This window comes from Rattus norvegicus, chromosome 6 (assembly GCF_021556685.1).
Source record: "Rattus norvegicus strain SHRSP/BbbUtx chromosome 6, alternate assembly SHRSP_T2T, whole genome shotgun sequence".
Lineage (NCBI taxonomy): Eukaryota > Metazoa > Chordata > Mammalia > Rodentia > Muridae > Rattus > Rattus norvegicus.
This window is the reverse complement of record NC_141539.1, coordinates 22,992,109-23,015,444: the sequence shown is the minus strand read 5'-3', so window position 1 is coordinate 23,015,444 and position 23,336 is coordinate 22,992,109. Positions and strand designations below refer to the sequence as shown.

The 23,336-nt window shown below is 45.8% G+C and overlaps 1 protein-coding gene across 5 annotated transcripts in view; it reads left to right on the top strand.

Moving 5' to 3' along the window:
- Crim1 (cysteine rich transmembrane BMP regulator 1) overlaps positions 1 to 23,336 on the top strand; it is a 174,439-nt gene that overhangs the window by 117,582 nt on the left and 33,521 nt on the right. For all 5 annotated transcript variants that reach the window (XM_087552474.1, XM_087552473.1, XM_087552472.1 and 2 more), the window contains 2 exons: positions 612 to 809; positions 20,109 to 20,237. In XM_087552474.1, the coding sequence (XP_087408600.1) occupies positions 612 to 809; positions 20,109 to 20,237 (327 nt within the window). The remainder of the gene's footprint in view (positions 1 to 611; positions 810 to 20,108; positions 20,238 to 23,336) is intronic.

Sequence of the window (23,336 nt, the reverse complement as noted above, 5' to 3'; positions counted from 1 at the left end):
AGTCTTGTCTGCTGCTTAGCTGCCCAAATTATGGCCAAGAAAATGTTGTATAAGTTCAGTCCTCCTCCCAGGGACCCCGGGGACCCGTGAGATGTCCAGACCAGCCTTGCCACGCACAAGGCTGTATTGAGGACCCTCTGTTGTCCTTCCCAGTGTCCTTATGGACCTGAAGACACCGTCAGTAAGCTCACTTAGTTCCAGAAGTAACAGCATCATTCCAAGTTCATTGGACGGGCTCTTTCTCCCTACCAGATGGTGACATCACGGTGTAAACTATTTCATTTAGCAGCTCAGAAGACTTTCTCAGAGCCTCAAGTGGGCCCGTGTTTTCTAAGTACCAGACCTTGTCTCCGTCCCCGCCTTTTGCCCACCTTAGGAGTAACTGCAGCTGCATACCTGTTTCTAGGTCACATTGTATCAGGATGAGAAGGTAGAAGTCCATGGTGACTGCTGCCTTTGGATATCATCCCAGGGACACCTTCATGATAGTCCTGGGCTGTTTGCAGATGCGGTGGTGTTGGGGAATGGAGACTGGAGGAAACTGTCTCAGGTGCAGACAGAGGTCAGACTCGGAAGGCTTCGTCTCACTCTGGACTCGTGTTTTGCTACAGATCCCATCTATCCTTTCAACAACCCCGCCGGCTGCTACGCCAACGGCCAGATCCGCGCCCACGGGGACCGGTGGCGGGAAGACGACTGCACCTTCTGCCAGTGTATCAATGGAGAACCCCACTGCGTGGCCACCGCCTGCGGGCAGAGCTGCATGCACCCCGTGAAAGTGCCTGGGGAGTGTTGCCCCGTGTGTGAAGGTAAGCACTGTACTTCTAACAAGTGTCTGGCAAACGTCCTCCTGTTGGGAGACGCTTCGGCCAGTACCGAAGTTTCTCTCCTCATTTCCCATTATTTCCTCAGGCATAATGTCTGCTTCCTGCTGTTACCAGACAAATTTGTTATGTGGCCCAGACTCGTCATTAGGGGGACGTGTGGCAGATTCAAAATGAGACTAGCATGGGCTTTACTTTATTTCTGCACTCCGTGCTTCTCTGAGCACAGCACACAGTACGAGGATGCTTACATGTTGACTCAGTTCACTGCAAGCCTACTTAATACCCAAAGGTCAAGGCGAGGAAATAAAACCAGGAGTTAGAGCCGTAACTCAGGCACCCCGTGCTCAACTTATGAGATACCACGTAGCCGAAGAATGCTGGCAGTCAGGAGACAATCGTGCCTCATTCCCAGCACCCTTCTTCTGCCTGCCTTTAAGGCTGACATGAGCGTGGCTTCTGGGTCCTCTAATTCTTTGCCTCATGACCCGGTTTCCCCACATTTACTGTCTCTTCCTGCTCAGGACAAAGCAGCTGAGACGTGCTGGACTCATTTCTCTGAGGCAGCTGCTGTCCAGTTCACTTCCTGAACTTCGAGAAGGTCCTTCACATGCCTACCTTACTCGGCAATGCCAGTCTCCCTATGAAACGACTGTTTATGCTGACACAGGCAACAGAGGAGCCGTGCTTAAGAAACATTTTTGCGTAGTAAAACAAAAGATACAAGTCGAAATGTAGGTTGAGGGTGGATCCATGAAGAATGTGTACATGTGGTTAAGAAATGGGTGAACTTTCTTCTAGGAAATGATCTAATGAAGGTCTTTTTAGTGTGAACTCTGTGTGTGTGTATGTATGTATGTGTGTGTGTGTGTTGCCATCTACTGAAGGAGGAAGCCCCCTCAGTGTACACACTGATCTGTGGGCACAGCAGTGTCTTTAGGAGTCGTTTGAATGCTGTGGTCATTGGACAGAATAGTGGAACTAGGTTTTCCCTTAAGCCCATGGCATAAAGTATCAAGAAATCCTTTGATAGCATCTAAATTTTAGTCAATTAAACTTCAGTTTAGTGCATGGAGTCATTAGCCTCAGAAGGATTAGATTTACTTAAAACCTTAAAAATTATGTTTTAAAAATTATGTTTAAAAAAAAATGGAAGCTGGAGGACTCTTGAACTGTGGACATCACCAGCCCCGTCACTGTTACTCTACACAGAGTTCAGCTGCCAACCTCCCCACCCCCGAAAGACTGTATAGCCTCCAGGTAACAGATTTTTGTGGAGCTCACCTCCCAGTCACACACGGCGTTTTAGAGCTACAAAGGGGAGCATGTGGAAAAGAAGCATTGTTCCACAGTGCACCTTGACAAGACGGGGCTAAGGTAGAAGTGTCTGACCCTAAGAACTAAGGAAAGTCTGTTGTCCACCTGGAATATTTAGATCCCAGAGTATGGGTGATAAAGTAGGCGAAACAAAAAAAAACATAGTCGCATAGCCTGGTTTTCAAAACACAAAACCCAGCCTTTCTTGCATCAAGTATGGTGGCCTGAATTCAAAATGAAACTCATTTATTGTTTGTTACTGGGAGTAGAGAGAGTGTTCCAATACAAGTAAGTGAATCAAGCCACCAGAATGTGTGTGCAGTTCATTTAGTCTTAGCTCGTAGAGGCAGCCACTGTTAACTAGGCCACTTCCTGTTTGGATTTTGCGCTATCTGCAGAGCTCCGACCTAATTCTTGACACCTTAAGAGAAGAGTGACATGTGAGTGAACCATTAATACGGAAGCTTAGTGGAGAACCTCTTGCAGCCTAGACAAGACAAAGGCAAGACGCTCCACAGAGCACACGTAGGCTGAGTTTTCAGTTAAACCAGGGGAGAGAGAAGGCATGTCTACGCTGAGGTGTTGTGAGGAATGAACTTGGCATCCGCACCAGTGGCTCTGTGCGGAAGGCCTTACCTGTCCCATTTTAGAGATGAGGAAATGAAGGCTTAGAGAGTCGCATAAGTTGCCATCCCATGGCATAGTTGGACTCCATTTGTATTTTGCTTCTCCTGCTGGCCTTGAACCCCGTGTTTTCCCTGGCTTTATGAATCTTCATCCATTACTGGCTTTTGGCCCCATATCAGGGAGAGACTGTAGTGGTGTGGGAAGGTAAGAGATCATTTGCAGTCTGGGAAATCACTATCACCACTTGGGACATGATTATCCACGGACCCTCACCCAGAGTAGAAGCCGGTTCCCTTGAGACTCATCCAGAACCGACTTCTCCAGTCTCCTGCCTCAGTGGCCCTCTCTGCCCTGACAAAGAGTGCTTTTATCTATCTGGTTACCCTGAAGCTTCTGCTGTTCCTCCTTTGTCTCTGTCTGTCTTCATCAAATCTTTCAGAAGACTGTGTCGTCTACTCCACAGAGAACTCATCTGCCTTACGCTTCTTGTTTTGAGTTGAGTGGTGGCCTTGATCTAGGATGGTATTGGGTCTCCCGTGATTGGTTGTCACTATAAGGTGTCATAAAGGTAGAATGATTTTATTTTTTCACATCGAATCAAAATTCAGACTGATAGTGAAAAGTTACTGATAAATAATAACTATTACTAAAGATTTTTTTAAAATCATACGAGATGACAGGGTCTTATTCTACAGAGTCTAAGAAAAAATGTATGCAACCATTTGGAAACATTTTTCTCAGTAGCCACTCCAGAGCATTGGTAAGTGTAATTCTGAGTGATTTCAGAATAGCAGAAGAGTGGTATGGAATAGGGAAGCAATGATAACAACAAAAATCCCAATGTGTTCCTGAGGAATAACGGAGGCATCAGCCCAAATTATTTACAGACAAACAGAATTACTGCTGTGTATGCAGCTCAGACCTGGAGTAAACTCGTGCACCTCACACTTGCATACATAATGTTGGCCCTCACCTTTTAGCTTTGTCTCAAGGTCTTCAGGATGCAAAATTAGAAGAGTCTACCCAACACAGGTATTGTGGTTTTTAAATATTGCCAGAATTGCTCACAAGTTGCCAAATACAGCATGTTAGGACCTCCAGGAAGAGGGAACCCTGAGGCTGTCATTGTTACTAAAGATGCCTACCTTCTGAGTAACAGCATAATAGGACTGGCTACTCCCAGAGGACCGGAACATAAATCTGGGGACCCTTGAAGACAAGGCTGTCACTTGACAGCTAACTTGACCAGCAAGTCCTTAAGTGCTTTATAAGTTGGCTCTTAAGTACTCTCAAACCCGAGTCTTAGCAAGTTATTGTCAACACACAATTCGGGCATACAGATAAGCCTAAGCCATTCCAGGCTGCAGGCTTGGGACTCACTGAAACCTCTGGTTTTGCTTTGCTGGCTTTTCTCTACATTTTCTCCTGCTCACAAATCTCGTTTGGTTTGGTTTGGATTGGATTGGATTGGTTTGGTTTGGTTTGGATTGGTTTGGTTGGGTTGGGTTGGGTTGGGTTGGGTTAGGTTAGGTTGGGTTGGGATTGGTTTGGATTGGATTGGTTTGGATTGGATTGGACTGGATTGGATTGGATTGGTTTGGATTGGTTTGATTTGGATTGGTTTGGATTGGTTTGATTTGGATTGGTTTGGATTGGTTTGGATTGGATTGGATTGGGTTGGTTTGGTTTGGTTTAACATGGGGTTTTCCTGTGTAGCCCTACTGGCTATCTTTCTGGAACTCACTCTTTAAACCAGGCTGCCCTCCAACCCAGACGTCCACCTGCCTTCGTCTCTGAGATTGAAGGTGTGCACCATCACACCTGGCTATTCTTGTCAGTTTGAATTCCACTCAAAAAGAACTAAGGCAGAAGCGCATGGAATGAATATGAGGTTTGCAGTTTAAGTACATGCATGAAGAGCCTTGCCCCTATCTTTTTAAAATCTAACTTTTTAAATGGGAAGGGCAAGGGGAATAGGCCTCATCTTTCCTGCAGTCCTCCATAACAGTAACTAACAGTACTTGCCCACCCACCACACACCAGGCCTGCATACAGTGAGAGCAGCACATCTGATCCCGAGAGAACCCTTCCTGCGGGTGCTAGGATTCCAACTTACTGTCACAGAATACATGGCCTGGGGGTTAACTCGCTCTAGGCCTCACAGCAGGCACATAAGCAACCCTGTGCCCTCAAAGCCCAGCCTCTGGACTTTGCACACACACACTTCCTCAGACAGTACACTGCACCCCAGAGAGAGGCCACATCCCTGGCGGGCCAGGAATTCCCTGTGTCCTTTTGAATTATTATGTGATGACTTTATGTGAGTAGATGAATGATGAATGAACAAACGGGCAGGAAGGAAGGAGCGAGAGAATGGAGTGGCTTAGCTGCCCTCCCTCCCCCGACCAGTTGAAGGAGGAACAACTTTGGGATGCTTGTTTGGAGTCAGAAGGCAATGTCACCTATGTCTGAAGCAGGGGGCCCATTGCTTCAGGTGGTTTGGGCCTGCCTGCTTCCCTGTGCATACTTGGGGGCTATGCTAAGCACACTGCTGTAGGCTCCATCCCACTGGTCGCCTGTTAGGCCTTCCAGGACTGGTGTGTAGCCTGCAGTTGCTTCTCTCCTGGCTCACCTCCTAGGGACCAGTTTCAAAGTTTCATTGAGGTGTCCCCAGGCTCAAGAGCCAAAGTCAAGCGCCCCATTTGATATATTTTCCTCTCGAGGCACACTGTGTACGTGCTGATATCTCACTGTAGTGTTACTCACGTATTTACACAGGCACGAGTGATACCTTTATGCCACACTAGGCATTTTTTTTTTAATAATTCGGGAATTTCCTTCTCATCCTGTCACATACATAAGCCGCCTCAGCCGATTGTTAATGTCATGCAGAACCTAAGGACAGGGTGAAATTTTCTTTAAAGAAAAATAAAACAGAAAACGTTTTTAATTGAAGGTAAACCAAAGCATCGAAGGAAACTTGACGCTAAGATTGCGATACACTTACTGAATAAGAAAGAAGATAGCTTCCCGGTGACGCCCAGTACAAGAGATAAGAATTACAGGGTGACTGGAAGCATTACCGTCAGCCCGTGTCTGCCGTCTCACTTTGGGTGGTAGTTGGCTCGCCCGGGTGAGCGCTATGACCTGAGTTTTCTCCTGGCTCATGAAGTCTATCCTGTGGGGACAAAGTGATGATTCCAGCGACCTTGAGGATTTTGGAGCCAACTCCAGAGTCTGTTGCTTTCCAAGAAGTAAGAACTGAGGTCACACTGTAGAAGGTGGTTGTTCACAGTGCCATTCCAACTGCCAGTGAGGGAATTTCCTCCCCTCTACATTCTTTGTTTTTCTCCGATACCAAAGCAAAATTCAGTTTTTGTCTCAGATCAGGTTGTCGAAGCTATTCATAGGTGTCCAAAGTTGACTACATGAGGGGCCCGTCTTATTATTCTGTCTTGTGATTACTTTTCGTGCAGTAAGTTCAAACAGTCTTGCTTGTAGAACTGTTATCAGACTGCTGGGTGTCACACAGACCCTGTAATTCTGATCACCTGGACTTAATAAACTCTTATAGAATAGGAAACACACACTGTATAGGCCCACCACCCCACCCCCACCCAATGCTCTGGATTTACGATGGAATGTGTTTAAGCCAGAAAACCAACTGTATTTTCATTACCTCCTGGCATTCTTGGAGGTCTTTCTCAAGGGCTCAGGGTTTCGCTGGGACACTGAGGATCAGATATTAGGCTTGTCTTTACCTGTACAGAGTTAGCCAGGCACTTCACCTCAGCATCAGAAACCCCACGCCATGCTCCTCCGACTCATTGGAGGTCTGTAAGCTGTCTGTGTCCTCTTCAACCTCACCCCTCACTGTCTGCAGGAGTGGTGCGTTCATGCTAGTGAGTGCTGATGATAGAGTTTGAGTCAAGCTGCCCTTCCAGTGAGATTTCAACCGGCTTGCCAGAAAAATTCTGTACCAGGCACATATCTGGGTGGGAATTCCTTGAAACAAGAAAAAAAATAAATGTTTCCAGCCCCGCCTTGGCCATAGCGTTCCTGGCCACACAGTATCTCAGTTGATTAAAGCTGCTGCTTCAGTAGTGGGGAGTGACGGATAGTTGGACTGACCCCCCCCCCAGAAGGGCAGTGAAGTCAGAGATGCCACAGAGTCACATGTCATTAACATTCTGCTACATTGCAGGGAATCAAAACTCCATCCATGGGTGGCAGTGCTTCAGTGCCATCAACGCTGCGATTAGTAAGCCAAGAATAATATAATATTTGTAATATCCTCAAGACTGTTAGGCACGCTGTTTCATCTTTTTTAACTCTGAATGTCCTGGAAATACACACCATAAATGGAAATTAAAATATAACTCAGTCTATTTTTCTGCCTGTCCAAATAAGGTCAGACGTTGGATGCCAAATGACCGCATATTACCCTGAGGTCTTAAACCTAAGGGCCAGAGCACTTCAGTCACGAGCTCTTTGGTACTTTTGGTTTTTATCTCTGATCATGTAAAATATCTTGAGATATTTAAACTGGTGTTCAAATGTAGATGAAATGGATGTAAAAGGCCCTCCCCATCACACTAAGTGTGTGTGTCAAATGTTATGATTTTTCTTTCCACAGCTATGCGTGGATATATTACGCACATCCCGCAAATGGCTCTCTAGTTGTTAGATCTTCCACATATAACAGGAGCTAAGCAGGTGTGAACCAACATGTGCAGAAGCCATTTAGCTGGCAAGAGATGTTTATTCTTGCTCCCAGCCAGGCGGCTGCTGTCCCACACCTACACCCTTGTGCCTTCCACTTTGCACTTGATTTGAATAAAAGTACCGGGGTGATCAAAGCTTTGCGGACACAAATGACTGTGATCCTTAAACTCCCCAACTGCTCAGTGCCTGAACTACTCAGATTTGCTCAGAGCTGATGCAGAGAGGCTCTGCCTCTAAGTTCCCAGACCCAGGAGTTGTGGCTGTTGAATGTTTCCTGGCTGAAGCAGCACGCAGAGATGAACTCCTCTGTGTCTGTCCCTCCCGTCCACCTCCCATACCTTAAACGGTATTATTGCTAAGAGCCTCGTGGTCTTCCTGGGTAAGATAATAATTGATCAGACCCGGCCTGCTAATTTTCATGTAATCAACAGAGGCAGGAAAGCATCGTCTGGAATGCGAACTATGTGAATGAAAAATATTTAGTCATTCTTGAAATGATAGGAATGTTTTTCCAACAAGCTTAAATAAACACGATCTCTTTTGAGCCTGTGTTTCAACTGCTTTTGGATAAGAGACAACTCTTAGGCAACCAAACAGAAGTTAATGAAGGTTATTAGGAGGCCTGCCCTTCAGAAAAGGCTTGGATTCTCTGAGAGAATCCCTACCCCTTACAGTAAAGGCTCAGTCAGGAACAGAACCGGCTCCCTTTGAGCTGTTGTCAACAAAAGGGGATTTGACATTTTAACTAGTAACCATGGTTACTAGTAACACGCTAGCAAAAGCATCATCTGACCTTCTTGTGATTAAAGCCCTCACCTTCACCTGCCACTTCTGTACGCCTCGGTTCTCAGGAAAGAACTGTCCTTGGCACACCTCTATTGAAAGCACCTAGTGGCACTGTCCCTGGGCTTGTGTTTCCTTACGGCTGTTGAGACTGCGAGGCCTGCTTATTTAGTGAAATTACCTTTGAGCAGAGTAGCACTTATCTAGTCAAGTGTTCCTCCTTTTTAAACGAATTATGCAAGCAACCCGGGCGCGTGTTCCAGGAGTTACAATGCCAAGGTTGGTTGGTTTGAGTTTGTCTGTTTGCTGCTGCTTTTCTGAGACTTGAACCCTTGCACATCCTGCAAACTGCCCTCTGCTTTCTGGACCCTGACTCTGAAGATTTACTAGGCTTTCGGGAAATAGCCAAAGCCATCCATGTCCGCATCTGGGGGGAAAAGAACAGGTGATCTTGCTCGGTAAAACTGTTCAGAAAAACTGAAAAGTGACGGTAAAATAAAGGTCCTTTGTCTTTCCGGTGACTCAGTAATTTGCTCGGTAAAGTGGCTGAGGACAGGTTCCAGATGGGATTTTTAGCATGAGCTGCATTTCAGCACAGGCATCTAGCCATTGGAAGTGGGTTCGTTTTATTAATAATACTTACCTGTAAGTACAGCTCCTGACTCCTTTCTTTAAAAGCATACCCATTCACCTACTTAGAGGCTTAGAGGCGTGGACTGAAACAGGTGCAGGTGTTTCCTCCAGCGTGGCTACAGATAAATAGAGCAAGATAACTTGTCTAGAGAAAGAATCTTCGAGGTAGACAGTGATCAGTACAACTTGGTTTTAATAATTCAGGCCTCTGTCCCCATTTAGGACGGTCCTGTTTTAGGCTGTTTCCAGGAACATTCTACAGCGCGCCTTACAAGGCCAGAATTAGTTCGTATCATGAGGGCTGTGATGGGAAACAGGGAACAGTCCCCGGGAGATGGCCTCAAAGGCTTAGTAGAATGTGGTCTGTGCTTTATCGGAATAAAAATAAATAAAATCTCATGCAAGTTTGATAGGGGCAGGCTGAAGAAAAAGGAGGGTCTCCTGAAGTAAGTTTCTTTCTGTCTCTGGATGTCCTTCAGTGGCTGCCAAGTTGGTAAAAAGTAGCATCAGTCAACATGTCAGCCTCTCAGATGTTCCCAGCATGCACTCCAGGTCAGGGGTTGGACTATTGGTCTAGGTTTTGTGAGGCTTTCTGTTGTTGTATTTGATGTTTGTTTGTTTGTTTGTTTGTTTGTTTGTTTGTTTGTTTGTTTGTTTCGAGTTGATTATCCACACTTTAGCCAAATTGTGACTTTGTCTTTATATCTCTAAGATGCCTGCTCACATGTTAAGTAGATTTTACTCTTGCACCTGAGAGATTGCCTGGATTCAACAGGTTGGTTTGAAACAGAGTCCACGTTAGGTATCTGAACCCTTTGAGGCGACAGAATTTATGCTAACTACCCATCAGGGATAAGATTTGTCAAGAGGGCTCCTGATCTTGGTTTGTACCAATATTAAACACATATAAGAAAATGCTTTCTCTTTGTGGACTCTTGATAGTCTTGTAGTGTTTAGGGTCTGCTTTTCACATGGTCTGCTACATCATTTGAGTTCATAAGCCACCCCCTCACCCAGCACCAGACCTCATAAAGCGTGTTCTGCACGCTTGTTCTCCTCTCTGGCCACAGCTTGTTCTGTGTGTATATGGATGCTTTGCCTGCCTGCATGCATGTGCACCCTGTGCGTGCCTATTGGGTCCCCTAGAACTGGGGCTATGGATGGAGGTGAGACGAAAGTGGGAGCTGGGAATTGAACACTGGTCCTCTACGAAAGCAACGCATGCTCTTAGCTGCTGAGCCTTCTCTTCAGCCCCCCTGTACCTGGGCTCATTAGAAACCATATTCATCCCTGATATAATTGGAATCTGCTGTACCCTCCTCCCAGGAGCTCTGTTTATGTGAGCATTTGTGTTTCAGACTCCTCTGTGTGCCTGGCCGTGGGCCTTGCAGCATGGCAGTAGTGGAAAGGCTGGAGACCTTTTGTCCTCTTTGGATACCTGTTGCTTTGCATAACAGCTCACAGCTTAAACGATTTAGAGAGACTCTCTTTGTTGGCAGGACTAAAATATGCTCAGAGATAATGAGCTATCAGTTTGAGATGTCCTTGGGTTTTGATTGTTCAGCAGGATCAGCGAGCTCAAATCCCCTCAAACCCATGAAGCCGTCGTCATTTCTGAGAACCAGGTTTTAAAAAGATTCCACGGAGCTTTGCGCCAGATGACTTTAATCGGGGTGAGGGCTCCACAGCCATTGAACCGGGAGCGAAAGCATAATTCTTTGAGTGAGATGTCCCGATACCTAGTCATAAAGATACCAGTTGAGAGTCCTCTCACTGTCGCCATAGCTTGAGATCACTGGCCTGCTGAAACCGAGATCAAAAGACGGCTCTTAAACCTGTGTTTTCTTTCAACATCTTCTTTTGACTTGAGAATTACAGAACTATTTGCGAAAATACCGAAACGGCTTAAGCGGAAACTGCTGAGTTCGACCTTGTCCCTGCAGATCTGTGAAGGCCTCCATCACGAGAGGAAGAGCAAGGCCAGACAGACACATCACATTGTTTCGGCTCACCCCAGATGAGCTGACGACCAAGAGATTTCTGTCCTCTTGGAGACAGCACAGATGCTAGTCAGACTGTGGAACAATGACCTCAGTCTGCCACTCAGCGAAGGTGAAAGGCGCCAGTGGCTGGTCACTAACGTGGTCCAAAGCTTACCAGACCATATGAAAGGACATCACAGAACCAGCCACATCCCAGATGCCTTTCTTGCTATCTGTAGGGATAGAAAGTGATGCTTACAGTACAATGGGCAGGGGCGTGTGTGAAACCAGCTGCCGTACCTCTTACCAGCAGCGCCTCTGAGGCCTGTCTGATTAGTTTGTCTGTGGCCAGATCAATCAGCATTGACCCTGCCTCAGTTCACACCATCGCAGCAACAAGTGCTACAGCACACGGTGTGACTCCCGTGTGCTGTGCTGTCTTGCTTTGTGGCCTGGCAGAAGTATCCTGAGACAGGGGTACACGCCTATTCCCATTTCACAGAAGCCCAAGGAGATCCATGTCACACAGTCCCTGACTCCAAATTGGTGACTTGAGACTCATGCTGTAGAAGAGGGGGCGTGTTCTGACCTCTGGGGCTTGGCTTTCTATGTCCGGTCCTTTTCCTGAGCCTCCGCCCAGAGTTCTGACCTTGCTGACTGAACCGTTGGAAAACTGCGGTTGCTTCCTCTTGTTTGGTGGTGGCTTCCTTCTTCTGTTCCTCTACCCATGAAAATAGCTCTTGGCCCTAAAGCTTGCCTGCTTCCCTTAGCTCTCACTTTGTTCCCTTCCAAACTTCAGAACACCTAAAATAATCTGGTCTGAACTCTGCTTTTTCTCCCTCTGACTCGAGGTTGTCTAGCCTCAACACAAATCATCGACGTGCTGAGCAGACAGCAAAGACACCCCTACTTCCTCCTGTACCCTGAGAGTTTCCATCAGGGCTACTGTTGGGCATCATCAAGAAAAGGAGTGGTCCCAGGAGCGAATTCACCCAACAACTGACATTTGGGGGCTTCGACTTTGTGTTAAGAACGTGGGCAACTGCCCTTCAGCAGTGCTCCCCGTGTCCTTCTGTGCCTTCTGCAACCGAAGGTAGACATGGTCATTGCAGGAACCCAAGGGCCCTCCCTGGGTATCTGATGATCTGGGCGGTTTCCATGGGTTTTCAGTGGTACAAGTCTACGGAAGCCATGGCAGTGCTCGGGTCTACCTCCCTGCGTCAGTGGCTCTCGTCTATTAAGTACCAATCATGTATGTGCACCAGATGAGTATCCCAAGGGATTTGCCGCCCAGTGCTTCTGTAAGCAGAGACTGGGTTGGCCAGGGACATTATCAAGCTTGAGCTCTTCTTTGTCAGATGCTACACCCCGACTTAAGTTGAGACCGTCAGGATTCTGACTATCTAACCCACTTGCCGGAATGTATTCCCTCTCTTAAAGCGTATGCACGCGTCACACGCACTGCGGTTTATTGTCACTCGAGGGGCGCCAAGATCCATTCTCTCTGAGAACACACAACGGAAAGGCTATCAGACCCCTGTAAAAGGTCTAGATTGTTCTTGGAACCCGGCAATGGTATTTTCAGTTATTTCAACAACGTTAACGGAAATGGTTCCCCCGCTCTGTATAGAAGTTTCTTTTTAATTTGTCTTTTGTGGTCATTTCATAATAATCTTATAATCATACTACTGTCTTCTCCTATTAAATATGAGGTTGGTAGAGGAAGAAAAATACGTCCAGTGGCCAAGATTCTTTGGAGAAAGCATGCAAAGTTAATATGGGTCTAAAGTAAATATATAGCCGTTTCTCTCTCTGACCACAAAATAATACAGATCTTGGGAACATTTTCACACTATTCATTTTAAAATAAAACAGAGAAAGTGCTCGCGGATGAGTGCCACAGAAGGCCGAAGGTGTTGTTATGAGAAATATATACAAAGGGGAGAGGGAGAGCTCGATGTGGAAGAATTTGAAGACTCAGAATGTCAATTTTTTTTCCATGACTTAATGAGACTTTCTTAAGTACACACAAATATTCCTTGGAGAATCCCACTTCCAGATTAGGGAATTTCTGTGCCCCGGACTTTTTTTTTCCTTTTCTTCGTGTTCTCTACATTAGTAGAATTTCCCTCCATCTTCATTTGGGAAAATTTCAGCTTCATTCTGTGACTCTTCCCAGCCTGCAGTTATGTTGACAGCTTGGTGATTTATTTGGGCGGCATTGTGACTAGTGGGGGGTCACATTTGCAAAGCCGCTACAGTATCAGAGTGACACATGAAAATGCAGTAAGACGGATAAGCTCTCTCCCCCGTTCTGTCTTGGCCGGCTTTATCTCTAGTTTTATGGCCCCAGATGGGCCACCATTAGCCCAGAGGGACTGGAGGGACTGGGAGATTTAGCCATTGCACTGCCTTATAAAGTGAGGGGAGCTTGGGAATTTCCCACTCACTGGCTGTTCACATGGCTTATCCGTCCCCAGCCCAAAGAAAAACACAGCTTAAGGAAGAGAGTGCTTGAATTAAGTCTGAAAAGAGAATGTGATTGCTCATAATCAAATAAGCAGCTTGGGAATTTACAGAGAAAAGCTATGCAGAACATGCAAAGTATTGATTTAAGCCCAAAAAGGAGAATTTCTAAGAGAAATAAGAGAAATTAATTCCACTTATCGTGTTGCTCCTACTTGAAATTTATTTCATTGCTAAGAGAATGTAAGACTGCCTCTGCCCTTAAAAAGTACTTTTCCTAGGAATTTGCCCATAGTGAGGTATTTTTCCAGAAAGCCTTTTCTTAGCATATGGGTACAAATAGGAAGGCACAGGCGTCAAGGGCCCTGCTAGAAAGCTGCCATCGTCGGCACGGGGACCTCCAGCCCTTCTGTTCTCCTCCAGCACTCACCTCCGCATGGCCTCTCTTCAGCATACGCTCCTGATCTAGAACCAGGTCATTATCCCCGTCAGGGGTGGTCCTCCAGTCAGCCTGTCGGGTTGGCTCTGCGTGCCACCTGCAGTTGTGTCTGCAAGATCTTCACTCATCCACACTGCACCACTAACGAGCCTTTCCAGGGCTGCTAATCAGAAAGAGCTTCACTCGTTTCTCAATGGAGATAATTCATACTATCCGTCAGCCATAACCAGCTGCCAGTAGTCAAGGTAATGAGAAAACCTTGTGTGGGTCCACTCCGATCTAGCGGCTTAGTTGAGGAAAACAGGTAAGACAAGCACCCACTGGTATTCTCATTTCCACCGACATACCTGGACGACAAGTAGTTGTGCCAGTTGTTTTAGAAATGGACCAGTGTGGGCTGGAGAGATGACTGAGCGGTTAAGAGCACTGAGTGCTCTTCGAGAGGTCCTGAGTTCAAATCTCAGCAGCCATAGGGTGGCTCTCAGCCATCTGTAATGGGATCCAATGCTCTCTTCTAGTGTGCCTGAAGACAGCAACAGTGTGTACAACACACACACACACACACACACACACATACACACACACACACACACACACATCTTTTTAAAGAGAAAAAGATTAATGTAATTAGCACACACTGTAACATAGAGGAGGGTTGGAATGAATACTTTTTCTGTCTTACTCTTCTTCCAAAGTCATGAAACTGTATGGCATGCGAGACCATTGCAGAGGATTAAATTAGCATCTTTCAAGGTTGAATCTGAACTTTTCTTTCGTCCTTCCCGTCTTGTCTAATTTGGAGAAATCCCTATGAAAGAAAATAGTAAGAAGCAAGAAAGCAGAGAGATTTAGAGTAGCTTAACACATTATGATATCTAATAAAATAACTACTTAGCACAAAATAAAAACTATCAAACCAGAAAAACACAATAAAAGTAAATTACCAAATCATTTGTTTTGTGATCTACTGCTGTGGCCTTGGTATTAGAACCATGCTTAAACTTTTATTTTGATCAAAATTCATCATAATGTATTAATTTCTCAGTTGGGTAGATAAAATTCCTAGGAAATGCGTATTGGTGGCACTTTTCTGAAACCTGGTGTCTAGAGCTAATTCCTGAAAAATATCAGTATTTTCCTAAACATATTTTTACTAATAGATTGTTCAGCCTTCTAGGATATGAAAAACCCTACATTTTAAATAAATGTAAAAAAAAAAGGCCCATGCACACTCATCTATAGTGTATATTCTAAAAAAGCCTCTGGCTCCTCAGACAGAAACAAAAATTGGTGTCTGAATTTCTGTACCCTGACATAATCCCAACAGTTCTAAAATTATTTCTTCCTGATAGCCCAAGGTGCATGGGGACTCTTTAGATGTCACTGAGGAAAAACATCAGGCTGAGGAGGACAGTGGTTCCCACCCAGATGTAGGAAACAAACTGGATGTGGGCATAGCAAGCAGCCAGATGTGGTCTTTGTTGCTTTTAGGCTCAGAAACTATTTGTAGAATTCTTTTCCACAAAGAAGTTGTCCCAGGGTTCCCTTTTAGAAATGGTTGTCTCCAGAGGCATTGCGTTCCAGCTCTTTCCGGCCCTCTTCCTTTGGAGGGCATTAAGGTATTGTTTTTAGTTCCAGAGCTGATTCTAGATCACATGGTATTTCGGGGTGTTCCTGTAAGCACCAATGTATTGGATCACCCCTTGCCAAAACCTGCCTTGTGCGAGCTTCTCCTGACCCTCACAGACAAGGAGATGCTTCACTGTTTCTCTCCTTTGCAAGAAGTCTAATCTGGATCTACCTCTATCCAGCTGATTTCAGTGGACTTCATAGGGGAAAGCTCTGTTTAACTTAGCTGTGTCCACCAACCTTCCACGGGCAGAGGTCTGCCGTTAGCCTTCTACAAGGCATGGACTCTCTGGAACATAATTTCCACATCACACCTTATACCGTATAGGAACACAGTCAAGAGTACGAGTGAGAATTCCCTTGTACCAAGCCAGATCCATGAGATAATTTCCATACACAAAGGGCTATGAGAACAACTGGTGAACAGGGCAGGATAATAACCATTTCTAATACACGAATTCCAGGATACTGTGGCTTTGAGACCAGCAAAATGCATGTCCCACATACTTCACAGATACCTCCTCTGTGCACATTCGTAGTTCCCAACTCTTCAAAAGGAGGGGAAGGGAAGGGAGGGGAGGGGAGGGAGGGGAGGGGAGGGAAGGGAAAGGAAGGGAAGAAGGGAAGGGAAGGGAAGAAGGGAAGGGAAGGGAAGAAGGGAAGGGAAGGGAAGAAAGGAAGGGAAGAAGGGAAGGGGAGGGAAGGGAAGGGAAAGGAAGGGAAGAAGGGAAGGGAAGGGGAGGGAAGAGAAGGGAAGGGAAGGGAAGGGAAGGGAAGGGAAAGGAAGGGAAGAAGGGAAGGGAAGGGAAGGGAAGGGAAGGGAAGGGAAGGGAAGGGAAGGGAAGGGAAGGGAAGGGAAGGGGGGCACAGAGCCTATCAGCTTTTGCACTTCATTCTTTGGAACTATAAGTTGGGTATTATTTTAAAGTACCTCAGTTCAGCATGGAATCAGAAGTGCCTCACTTCAGAGTTCATTATTCACAACAACGATTTGGACTTCAGCTTTCTTAAGGGGGGGAGTAGAGTGGAGAGAGAGGGGAGAGAGAAGAGAGAGAGGGGAGAGAGGAGAGAGGAGAGAGGAGAGAGGAGAGAGGAGAGAGAGAGAGAGAGAGAGAGAGAGAGAGAGAGAGAGAGAGAGAGAGAGAGAGAGAGAGAGAGCGCGCCCTGGCAGTAACAGGACCAGTTCTGAGATTGCATATTAATATGTTGGGTAGATAGCAGGCTCTAGTTGATGATAGCCAGGTTTTTGTAGGTAGTTCCTGCCTGGATGCTTTTGTTGTAATGATTTCGCAGAAATGGAATTACTCCCTAGCCTCGTGTGCAAGGATCTGAGCGCACTAATGTTCAGGGAGCACTGAAGGGCAGTATCCTGCAACTTCAGGTAAAAAATTAAGAAACAGCTAGTTGCCTGCCTGTATGTCTATTAAAATTCAACGTTTATTCCAGGGTGACACAAGACAGGCCTTGCTACCCAAAAGGCTTTTAAACTCGGCTCTGGTTTGTATTTGAGTGGAAGTTACATACTTGTTAAATGTAAAAGGACAAGATGTCAAATATTTATGTGCCTTATAAAAATTAGCTTTTGGTAGTTACTATGTCACCATAAGCATTGTTGGGCTCAGCCTGATCTACGGAGGGGAGATTGAGTAGTTCCAGAATAAATCGACAGTTCTGAAAGATAAATGATTTATTGAGTTTCTCCGTGTTTCCACATTGACTTTGCAATATATATACTTGTCAATACCTTCCAACTAATACAGGTTAGGGAAAAATGTTTATTTTAGAGGCATAGAATAATGTCTGTGACACTAAAGGCACCCACCCAGAACGACTTACTCTACGTGGAATATTTTAAGTGAACATTTTAGAATCAGTACATACTCAGGAGCCTTTTCTGTACATTCCAGGCTCATTTGTTCAACTGAACAGAAGCTTGTTATGCTGAATTCTATAGGTAACCATATTACTTACGCTGGAGAAAGGTAGCCAGCTGTGTGTCTGGGGCGTACACAGCTTATGGAGGCACTGAACAAAACACAGGGCTCCTCAAGTCAGTTGCATTCTGATCCCCCAAAGTCCCCTTCTGTGTTTTTCTTTCACTTCCTTGCCTCAGGTTAGCCTCCTTACCTGATCCATTAGTCATTATAATATACACCAGAAGCGAATAGATACAGCACCACTGAAGAAAAGTATCCTTTAGAGTTGGAAAGTCACCCTTGTGAACTCGGAGACCATGTTCTCTTAGCACACCCTGAGAACTAAGTAAAAAGTAAAATCCTATCCCTCCTCCCTGCGACTCACTTTAATCTTCTCGAATATATTTTTCCATAATATAATTCCCTGAAAGTAAGAGTTTCCCTTCAAGTTCACATCTCAAATGTCAGTAAAGAATACAAGGTTCTAGTGTAAATACGGACAAGCTGTTTCTTTACCCGCTAGCTGTCCGCTGGAGTGGTATCTGGAGTTCAGAGTCTGCCCCCAACCCTCGGTCTGTTAACGCTCTAGAATATAGCACTTCTTCCTCAGCGGGGTAATCTTTAATGTGGTTTACTTAGAGCTGATACATGTTTTCTTTTATGTCTTTCACTTACAGCTGAAATAAATTTGATATAACATCAGCAGTCTTGTGGTTGAGGGCTGGAACAGAACCGTTATTTGGGGTGACTAACAAGAGTAGTGACTTTAAGAAAAAAAAATGAACGGGTTTGGAAATCAGAGGTGTTTATCATAAATTTTAAGAGAATGGGGGAAAGAAGAAATATTGCCTCTTAAGTCATTACGTCTTAAAACTTATTTAAACTTTACTTTTGGGTGTTTATGGTTACCTACCAGAAAGACTACTTTAGGCACTGAAGGAAAAAGAAATTTTATACCAGTGGGAAGGTTACATAAAAATCTCAGGAAGATGCCCTTTTATAAGCCACACATTGTAATAAAAGTGGAGACCAGGAGATCGCTGGTAGAACAGCTTGTGAGTAAGTCGACGTCGTCTCCTACATCCAGAGGGTTGAATCACTGTCCCATTTTAGTAGGTGGTTAAAAAATGTGCAACTCTTGACTGCAGCAGTGCGACAACACATATTTTGGTCCGTCTTCCTTAGTGACGGGAGATGAAACTTGAGGAGGCAGTGTGGACGAGTGAGTGGATGGAGTGTTGGACGGAAGGCTAGGAACTTCTGCTCCGTGCTATCCCCAGCCTGCTACTGGGTTGCTATGTAAGCCCAGATAGGCCACTTACTGTCTGCACCTCATGTTTTCCGTCTATAAAGATGTAGGTAGAGACATTCTTGCTTGGCCATCTCACAAAGATACCGTGAGAAGTTCGGGTATCTTTCGGTCGAAGAGATGCTACGTAAATGCGTCAGTGTCTCTGCTTTCTCATCGGTGTGCCACAGAACAGGCTCCGTCAGATAAGCTTTGTAAGACACTGGAGGTAAGGGAGGACTCGGAAGCCGCGATGTGAGTCTTGGATTTACCGTTTGCTCCCGCTGCAACAGGAGCAAACCAAAGTCCTCACTCCCACTGTGTGTTAATGGCAGTGGCCACCTCAGCCGAGGGCAGTAAAGCGTCAGGGTACCCGAGAGCCGCACATTCACAATATAGAAACAAAAGCTATGCCTTGTGCCATGCTATGTACTATGTATTGCTGTCCAGAGCAGTTCTTCTTTCTTGGAGAACATTAATCACTACCGCCCCCCATCCTACATCCTTCCAACATGGAAGCCGGTCCTTGCTGCTCAGTGGTTATATCTCTATTGGCCCCTGACCAGAACCTCTGGGCCACTGTTATCCATTGCGTCACAGGTCATAAATGAGAGGATGTCACCACACAGACAAAAGAAAACCAGGTGTCATTCTGAAAAACAAACACCTGATGTATTAATTCTTGAAAAAACGGCAGCAGTTTGGAGAGGTACCGCCGAATGGGGAATGATTGACAGTTGGTAGATATGTCTTGGTGGTTATAGAAAATAAACTCCGGGGCTGGTGAGATGTCTTCCCTGTTGCTAACATGCTTGCCATACAGATATAAGGGCTTAAGAGTAATTGCCTGCACAGGGGAGGTATGTATCTGTAATCCCAACGCTGGTGAGACAGCCACAGGCAGATCGCTGCAGCTCTATGGCCGTCCGGTTTGGCAGCTTCAGTGAGCTCCAAGTGCAACGAGAGACCCTGCCTCAAAGACTACGGTGGTTGTGGAAGATAAGATAACCAACATTGACGTCTGACTGGCCCTCACACACATGGACATACATAAATGTGCACACACACACACACACACACACACACACACACACACACAACACCATACACATCATAAGCTTAGAAGAATGGGTACATTTACGTGCAGTTTATTTTAAACTTCCTTGTCTGATTTCTACAGTGATAGCTTACCAGAAAGGGCCTCGGAGAAGGAAACACTGTGCTAGCATCTGTGAAGGTTTCTTCACACCCACCAAAAAAAAAAAAAAGTGAAATATTCACATTATCACAAACTCTGAATAAAGATGTGTGTTTCGTGGGGTCAATGACTACACAGTAATGTACAAGTTTTTGATTTGATGAAATCCACTGATGGGATTTCTGTGCTCACTGTAGTGTGGGATTTCAGAGATTGAATACTGTCTAAGAGGTAATAACATGTTTCATTGATTTTTTTTTCCCTTCTTTTTATATTATTAGAACCAACCTACATCACAATTGATCCACCTGCGTGCGGGGAGTTGTCAAACTGTACTCTGAAAGAGAAGGACTGCGTTTACGGCTTCAAACTGGATCACAATGGCTGTCGAACCTGTCAGTGCAAAAACAGTAAGTAGACAGACGATTGGTTGTTTTTTCTTCTCTCCTCCCCGCCCCCAAGGACTAATAGGAGCTTGTCAAAGCATATTATATGATTAGATATCTCCTTTTCTCCTGTTCAGACATTTCCTTGACATCCTGAAAGGGGTGGTGGTGGTAGCAATGAACGTAAGATAAACACTTTTGCGGTCACGTGGGCAATACTTTGCCCTTTCTGACGGCTCCCATCTTGGCCTCCCTGTGTTCGTTTGCACGTACAGTTTGACACCGCCTTGAACCTGGTGGAGGAGAGTTGTCCAGAGCCCTGACTGGCTTTACCAGTGCAGCTTCCCAGCCTTACAGAGAACAGTTTAGAGCCCCCTTACCAATGTTACCCAGGGACACCAGCACGGCCATTGATCTGGTATTTTTTCCCTTCCACACAAGGCAGCCTTAATCTTAAAAAACAAACAAAACCACACGCTTCGCTGAGAACCTGGTGAGAGAGTATTTGTTGCACAAACAGAAGGGCCTGAATTTGGATCCCCAGTACCCATGAAAAGTTGGGTGTGCTGGCATGCACCTATAACCCCAGCCCTGGGAGGTTGGCCTGGTAACAGACAGACAGAGGGATCCTTGGAGGATTGCTGACCAGACAGGCTAGCCGAACCTGGTGAGCTCTCGGTTCCCTGAGATACCAAAAATAAGGCAAAAAGTAACAGAATACACTTGGTATCAACCTCTGGCCCACACATAGGCATATACACAGAGACAGACAGATGGACGGACACAGGCAGAGAGAGAGAAGTGGGGGGGAAGATTAATGACCCCAGCTCTGGCTCCATGTAGATTCCAACCACGGCTCCAAGCCACGACCCCTGAAACTAGATTGAATAGATCACATTTCTCCCACAGGGGAAAATTCACCCCGCGAGTTTATAACTATTTTGAATTCTCCTAATTCCTCAGCCAGAATAAACATCCGAAATCCCCTTCTCCGTCACATCTGCGGCGTGCTCTCTAGAGCTTGGTCTTCTCCACCCTTCTGACACACAGGGTGTCGCCGTCCTTACCTGAAACGTGGCAGAGACTACAGAATTTGGTCTGCAGTGTCTTAGTTTTAGCTCTATGGCTTGCACGCTGTGTGTGGACCAGAACCGAGTTCCGAGGCGTCCAGGATCCCTAAGTAATTTGAGGCCAGCTGCTGATAGGTCCTTATCTGTTCTACCTTAAGATATTGCAGTTTTTTGAAGCCAATTAATGTGGGGCCAATGTAACAAGAAATTACACTAATAGTTTCGAGCCATTTTCCAAGCAGATAAAATTGTTTTTTAATCTTGACAATGGGATCTTATGCCCCACGCCTTCCAGCTTGGGGCAAATAAGTTCAACTTTCCCGCCCTCCAAAATCCCTGAATTAAAATAAATTAAAACCGCGCAGAGACAAAGAAAGAGTCTGGTGGCATCCGAGAGCTTCCTGTGTCGCCACGTCGAACGTTGTCTCCACTCTTCGAATGCCGTGTGTCAGCTCTGACTCCACAAGGTCTTGACACACACACCCTGAAGTCTGAATTCAGCATCCACTACACCAGCAAGGTTCCTTTACTTAGAACTCTTACTGTCAAAAACTGGGGTCTGGGGGCTGGAGACATGGCTCAGAGGTTAAGAGCACTGGCTGCTCTTCCACGGGTCCTGAGTTCAAATCCCAGCAACCACATGGTGGCTCACAACCATCTGTAATGGGATCCGATATATATAGTAAATAAATAAATCTTTAAAAAGAAAGAAAGGAAAGAAGGAAGAAAGAACGAAAATCCCCTGCCCCTTCTGGTTGACATTTTGCCCGTTTTCTGAAATCTCTTCCTATCAAGTCTAATCTCTCCCAAACATAGACAATGCTTCTATAATAACCAAGTTTTCCATGGGCACAGGGTATAATTATCCTAATCTCAGAGGCTTGGACTGACTAATGGCGAGAATGAACACTTCCTGGGGTATCAGCGCTCTTAGTTTAAGGGCCTCTGAACTGTAACAGTGACTCGTGGGTGACAAAATGCAGACAAGCCTGAACGATGCCGTGTCCGTGGCTCCACATCGCCGCACGCCATCCCCACGGCGTGTTGCTGTTTCAAGGGTTCACAACCCCAACATGCCTCTGGTGGTTGCAGCCTTAGGGTTCCAGGGAAGCCTCCTCCCACCCAGGGTGGTCCTGCCTTCCTGCACCTGCTTCTCTCTGCTCGGAAGGATGGGCCTCTGCTCTGTGCTTGTCTGCCTCTTAGACGTTCTTGGAAAGCCAAGTTTGCTGGAGAACTGCCCTGGTAGCCTCGTTTGTTTACATAAATCGCCAACCTTGTCTTCTTAACCCCAGGATAATTGGTAGTTGTGTCATGGAGTGTTTATCCTGCAGCTGTCCTAATGCCTCTCAAGCTACATATTCTTTCTCAATTCGGGATCGTACCTAATTTTCCCCGCTGTACGTCCCTGAAGCCTAAAAGTACAGAATTAATGTAGGCCGGTTACCTCCGTTCTCGGCCGCGTCACCTGGGCAGTCCCACATCCGTCTCATCACACTGAGCTGCCCAGCCTGGTGGGTCTTGGCAGTCCACTCACTGCCTCCTAAACCTAATGCTTAAACCGGAAACTGCCAGTTCATACCACGTGCCTTTGCCTCCACAGCTCCACTCCCATTAGCCATCCTGAGGATCCCGAGTCAGATTAGGCTACATCCGACGACCAGACCTCGTGAGTGGCTTTACCTGCATGTCCTTACTCTGTGTCCTCATCTGTAGAGGACGGACAGACACCAGTACCTAAGGAGTGGGGTATTTTGAGGACTAAGCGAATGCGTTCCAAGTGACTTTTATTAGCTGGCACATGACTCTCCACAGCATCCAGTCTCTGTGCTTTGCCCCTCCTTACCAGTTCCTTTTGAATGGTAATCGCTTCCATCAATTAGGAAGCCCTTTAGATCAGAGAAGACTCACATCACTTAAATAAAAATAAAAATAAAAAAGGTAACATGCTGAGGCCACCTGTCCTCCATCATTGCCATAAACCAACGGCTAAAACTTTGTAAACAAACTTACAAGCCCCACCTCCTAATCTGTCTGCTCGGTTTGATGATGGTCT